This window comes from Silurus meridionalis, chromosome 13 (assembly GCF_014805685.1).
Source record: "Silurus meridionalis isolate SWU-2019-XX chromosome 13, ASM1480568v1, whole genome shotgun sequence".
In the NCBI taxonomy this organism is placed as follows: domain Eukaryota; kingdom Metazoa; phylum Chordata; class Actinopteri; order Siluriformes; family Siluridae; genus Silurus; species Silurus meridionalis.
The window spans coordinates 10,858,601-10,865,052 of NC_060896.1; the positions used below are offsets into that span (position 1 = coordinate 10,858,601).

Below are 6,452 nucleotides of genomic sequence, written 5' to 3' on the forward strand. Positions count from 1 at the left end.
ATAGATCTGAATATTGTTTTCAAATGCATTGTTATACTGTTGTGATTGTCTCCATGAGCAAGATCCTAATCCTTTAGTTCAGTTGTTAAATAATTTTTTTATCAAGTCATCAGACAAATTAGCAAAGCTAGTAGATGATGTGTTATATTATATTATGTAAGATATTACATTTGTTTATTGCAAATATGTTTGCATTTGTTTTCAGTACAATCATTACTACTTTATTGGCAGCTGTGTTGCTAGTAAATTACTGTCATATTTTTACATTACAGGCATCCGGCATATTGTCTCACAGCTTGTTTTCGAGAACTGTGTTTATTATAACAGATGTTCTTCCCATCCTGAAAAGGCCTAAACCTAGCCCCAGAAATTAATGCAGTAGAAAAGGGGGAAAATGTTGAATTCCCTGATTTAGGGACAGTATTTATGCCGTAATGATCCTGTCCCCTCCTCCTGATCAAAACAAACATGATATTTACATCATAAACACAGTGCCTGCATTTATGCTTTGCATCTGTTTGTAGAAAAATTTTAGATTTAGTTCTGATTATTTGCTATAAAACAGGATCTTGCCACTTGTCAAAAAGAGCAGGAATGGGGTAGTGTGATGTCTGCCCCAGAAAAAAAGTTTAAAATTTTAACATGCATTAAAAAGTTGTTACGCAACTTTTACACCTCCCAGCCTAAAATATTATCATATTACTTCCATATACAACACAACACTGCTGTAATCACGGCAATGTATACAGATGTTGCATTTATTTACATAATCTGCTTATTAGAAGCTCGTAGCTCTTTTTCACATCAGGAAATCTTACTCATCTGTCCTTACAGGTGCCACTGGGTTAAAGAAAGGACGCTCTCGCCTCAAAAGCAGTTTCCCACAGCTCATTTCAAAGTCTTTCTTGGTGCCATTGATAAGCTCCAGACTCCCTGTCCTTATATCATGACCATAAGAATGCAGCTTTTGAATGCGATACTGAACAATCTGTGTGGTCAGTTCCAGGACTGTTGGTGTCTGCATGATCTGCGGCAGGCTAATTCCAGCACTGAGGAGACATTTGAATCTGTCTGTCAAAACGTCCACAGAGTAGTACAGCAATGCTGGGCACTGCAGCACAATCTGTCGAAGCTCAGGGTCACTGCAGGCCAGAGTTTGCTGCGAGTAACTCAAAGTCAGAGCCATAGATTGTGGGTGAAGCTCCGTTACAAAGGCTTTAAGTCTGGATAGAAGCTGAAGGAGCTCACTGCTGCTGAAACCCTGTTTATGCAGAAAGCTGAAGGTATCCCTCATCATTTCTGGAGACTTCATAAGCACGTATGGGTTCTGGCTGAGCAGCTTATGCAGCCAAACTTTCATATTGGTCTCATTTCCTCCTAGTTCCAAGTACATTTTCTGAAGGGCCTGGACCATCTCCTCATTCTGCTCAACAGATCTACTGAAATTCTGCGGGGCGCTCGCCATGAGCTTAGCAACGACGCGTTTATTAAGGCCCAGGTTCTGGAAGAACAAGATGTTGTTTTTTTGGTGGTCTATATGAAATGCCAAGGTGAAAAATGAAGCTGGGAACTTTTCAATGATCCTAACAAGATCGCTGTGGCTGGCACAGAGGGACATCCACAAATCCTTCTGAGCCTCTAAATGTTTAGGAGGGCAGAGAATTGCCTCTGGGTGCTGTTGAAGCACTTGAGAAATCAGCAGGTCCCCGGCGCCTAGGGTTCGCAGCATTGCCACCGTCTCAGTCACATAAACCGGGCTTTGGTTCAACACCCAGCCTTTGAGCTTTCGGATCTTCGAGATGTTGACTGACAGGTTTTCGAGTGCAGCTACAGCGGCTGTGTTCTCAGCCAGACTGAGAGAGGAACAGTGAAAGCCGTGGAGCTGTTGGACCCTCCGGCAAAACATCAGGGACGTGAGAGATCGCAGCATGTCTGCACCTGTCACAGATGTGTAACGGTTACCTGTGGACAATGCAAACATTAGACCAAACACTAGGATGTTATTCAGGTCTGTTAGACATACACACCATAAGGCATGGGTGTATAAAGCTAAAGGTGGGTCCACAATTTGAAACAGGTCGTGACTAGTTTATTGACTATTTTGATTTGGAAATTCTTGGTGTGGCTATAAAAAAATATCCAAAACAATGAGTCATATCGGGCTCAGAAATGCACTACATGATGGTGATTTGCTTCACTTACTATCCGCCTCGTTCACACGCTAAATGATCCATAAACACTAATCCAAATCTCCACAAAATACAACGACGATCCAAAATACAGTGTCCTTTTGTGTTATTAATAAAAGCTACACGATGTTAGATTTTAGAAAAATATTTAAGCCATGTCCTTGGCCAAAGAAACATTGTTGTTCTACTTTTCACGTTTTAGTGACCGCTATGCTATAATGGTGCACTTCTGCCCCCTTCAGGATAGGAGGTGAATACGCTGAAATTCCTTCACGCGGAAACGATTACTTAATAAATAAATAATTTTAAAAAAGCATATTTCTGCTTATTTTAATTATTTTCAGTTCTTTTGGATTACTGAGACCGTTTCAAATACACTATTTGGTGTAAAAGGTTTGTAGACACATGGGCTCATGACCACCACACCCAGATGTTAGCCTTCCCTAAATTGCAGCCACAAATCTGGAAGCACAGAATGTTCTGAAAGATCTTTGCATGCTGTACATTGATTTTCCTGGATATAAAGATCCAAAAACGTTTCCATCATGACAAAAAGATGTTCACGGTGTGGAAGAACTTAATTGTCCAACACAAAGCCCTGACTTCAAACCAGGTGGACACCAACTACCATACTTTACATTACATTACTTTTCTACTTGTTGAAATATACACAATCTTAAAATCTAGTGAAAAGTCTGCCCTGAGATGTGGAGATTATTATAGCAGGCACACGTAAATGTGATGACTGTAATGTTAAAGGAAATTCTTTAAACATTTCTTACCTGTGGTGAAAAGTATACAAAACACACTAATGATTAGAGTAATACTTCACTTGAGTAGAAATATACATTCACAGAAATTACTTAAGAATCGAAAGAAGTCATTATTTTACATGTCTATATCAAACATTTTATACAGCTACATTTTTCCTTTGTAACAGGAAACTGCTTTATTTTAGTTAGGTTTTTAAAATAACATGGTTAAAATGTGCACATGCTGTCTTATTGACATACATTCTTCACATTTACAGTTCAACACATTTTATTTTTTTACACTGTAATGTTTATAAAAAGTATTACAAAGTACTATACTATATATTATCAATCATATCAACCTGTCGATTTAATTCTACTCCAAAAATATGGTTACAACGAACTATTCGTTTAAGCAATGTACTAGACTGTATATGTAATTTGTTGTTTTCCACCTCTGCTTTGTACAACAATATTTCACAAGCAAAGGTCAGGCAAATCTTATAACATCTGCTTTATATTAGGCAAAATAACAAAATCAGGTGCAAGTTTAGAATCACAGCTGACAACTGCGATTGTAAGCAAAAGTTTTTGCATAATGCATAATTAGTATTAGATACATTTTACAGCATTTGGCAGACACCCTTATCCAGGAGTGCTTATCCAGCAAAGATCAAATATCTCCAAGCTAGTAAAAAAAGTCAACATCTAAGAATAATATCAAACCCTAATTCAGTCAGAGAATATGTAGTACAGCAATATAAAACATAAATTATTATTACTTTTAATCCTTGAAAAACCAAACATGGAAAATGTCTTGCTCTTAATGTCTGCTAAGATGTGGAAGATATATTGAGTAGACTGTGATTTTTTGTTAAATCTCCTGTTCAGCATTCCAGAGAATAATTTATTCCAAACAGAATGCACTTATCACGCACAATGTGTGATTCAGTGGGTAGGCGGTTGTGTATTTTTTCTTATACAGACTTCCTTGAGCATTCCAGCATGTCCCCTGTGCACACGCACACACACACACACACATTTAGATGCACACATGTATGCAACGGGTGGATAAAAACTAAACCTGTCCAACCACAAATTGACATGCAATCTGTGTAATTTTTTTATTTTTAAAATACAAAGTTAGAAATCTGAAACACATGAAAGGTTAATGCTATGACTACAACATAATTGATAAAATATTTTTGGAACAAGAAAACATAAGAGCAACAGAAATAATTAAGAGAAAGCATTATAATATACAGATGAAAAAAGGAAATAAGTACTAGATGGGCGGATCTTAATACCAAACAAATTACTCAGAACTTGCTCCGACAGTGTGAAGAGACAGTGTTTCAGACAGCTTTGGAGTTTCAAGGACAACCTGTGTTGGACATGATGCCTAAATTTGATTTAATACTGCTTTTGCTGCTGGCCAAGTCTTTTGCCCAGGAGAACCCAGGCCCCCTTTTTAAAGCAGTAGGAAAAACACTGGAGTTGGGCTTTTGCTTTGGAGTGGACTATCTTATAGCATACAAAATTTACGAGGGGGAAAAGCAATTGTTGTGGAACTCTTCAGACTCAGCCTCGCTTCCTGATGCTTACAAGAACCGGTTTCATATTTCCAGCAGTTCACCTGGACTACTTGGTTTTCAACTTATGGATCTTGATGTATCAGATTCGGGAGAATACCTGCGAGAATGCTGGCTTGGAGGAAAACCTACTAACCGGCATTCATACTATTTGTACATCTGTTATGAAGAGATGGAACCTCAGGAACTTTCCTCACAAAATGGAAGTATTGTTTTAGATTGCGACACCAGTTACTCTGAACGTGAAGGCGCAAGTGTCACATGGTTCCGAGAAGTGTACCCCGGATACAAAACATCTTTGATTTTAGACACCGCAAGGTCAGAAGAACTTTTGGATGGGAAGCTGAACAGTTTTCTTCAAGTGCAACATAAAGGTTTTTCACTTTGTATCTCAGAAGCTGGCCTGGAGTACAACCATAATTTCTACTGCCTTGTTATGGAGAAAGGACAGTGCAAGAGCTTTAAATACATACAGCTGGCAGACCATAAGCCTGATGCGCATTATATTTATTATGGTGTGGGAGAGAAGGCAGTTTTTTCATGTCAGTCAGAAGATTTAAAACAGCAGCAACTTTACTGGAAAACACCTTTAGGAAATGTTAATGAAAGCAGTTTACAAGACAATATGTATGCATTAAAGAGTCAAGAGACTAGAGATTATTTACTAGTTATACCCTCAATTGAAGAGAGACACTCTGGGGAGTATATATGTCTGTGGAAATCAAAACTAGTAGAATACTACATTACTGTTTGCTCTAATATCATGTCAGATAATGTCCAGTTGTACAGTGGTGGGAAAATTAACCTACCTTGTCTGTTGACCAAAAATGAGTCCCATAACATCCTGTGGTACAGACAGATAGGTATGGAAACTGAACTGATCTATGACTCAGAGGATCCTTCTATAGACATTCCTCATGATATGATAAGCAGAACACAAATTTTAGACTCAAATGGCTCACTGATCCTTACTGAACTTGACGAGAAGGACAGTGGAAAATACTGGTGTGTAGTGTTGCTGGACAGTGTGGAAGAGGAAGCTGATGATTCTGAGGATTATGAAGACGAGGAACAGGACAGTGTTGAGCCGATTGATTATTGGGTATCTGACGAAGAAAATGGAGAAAAATGCATCATTAAGAGAGTGACCAACCTGAACATTCAATCCAATCAATCCAGAATTGAAACCACTAAATCCGATTCTGAGACTAGCCCAGTTACTTATGCTGTAATTGGATGTGTGTTTGGCATAGTGATACTAGGGTTGATCATATTTGTGGTTGTGGCAAAGATGAGAGCTAAGAGAAAAGCCTCGGACTCGAATAGAACTCAGTCTACAGCACAGCAAAAGGAAAACCGAACTGCGTCCGCTCCACTAATGTAAATTAGTCAATGTAGTAAATGTGTGTGCTTTGTGCTAAATGTCATTTCTTATATATCACACCTGGCTCCTCTTTTACTTGCCTATGCCTGTTGATATTGACAAAAGAAATGCAGATTTGTAAACATATTTACTTTTCAACAGAGTACTATATTTTTAGTATTTCAGTATTTACCAAGTATAAATCTTAAGGACATTCAGTGAATAATCTGAAATCCTTGTTTTAATATGACTAGTGTTTCCTGCTTGCAGCACATTCTTAGAACAAGCAAAACAAGAAACAAGCAGGTCTCAGACTGAAGTTGGAAAGCATTCATGTATGTTGACAGGTGTACTCTAAAAATGTGATATGAATTCTCAGTTTACACTGCAGACAATGAATAGAGGTGCTGGGGAAAGTTTAGCCTAGTTTTGAACATGTAATTAGGAATGAGTGCAAAATGCAAAACAGCTCTTGGGACAAAGTGGCATTCTCATAGGAGTAAGTGGTTTGCTTCAATGTTATCTATCATTCATCTCCATGTGTGCATATCAAATA

At 38.2% G+C, this 6,452-nt stretch overlaps 1 protein-coding gene across 2 annotated transcripts; it reads right to left on the bottom strand.

Moving 5' to 3' along the window:
- Positions 1–742: 742 nt before the first annotated feature.
- Positions 743–2,402, bottom strand: mterf2 (mitochondrial transcription termination factor 2). Of its 2 annotated transcripts, none has more exons than XM_046864226.1 (2): positions 2,203–2,402; positions 743–1,938 (listed from the first exon to the last, which is right to left on the bottom strand). In XM_046864226.1, exon 2 carries the CDS (start codon positions 1,928–1,930, stop codon positions 815–817), a length of 1,116 nt encoding a protein of 371 aa, XP_046720182.1. In that variant the 5' UTR covers positions 1,931–1,938; positions 2,203–2,402; the 3' UTR covers positions 743–814. The 2 variants fall into 2 exon arrangements, with proteins under 2 accessions (XP_046720182.1, XP_046720180.1); XM_046864224.1 differs by having other exon boundaries at positions 743–1,962.
- Between the last annotated feature and the right edge of the window lie 4,050 nt (positions 2,403–6,452).

What these genes read in the sequence shown, in the direction of transcription:
- mterf2 (XM_046864226.1), bottom strand. Translation starts at nt 1,930, where the DNA reads ATGCTGCGATCTCTCACGTCCCTGATGTTTTGCCGGAGGGTCCAACAG.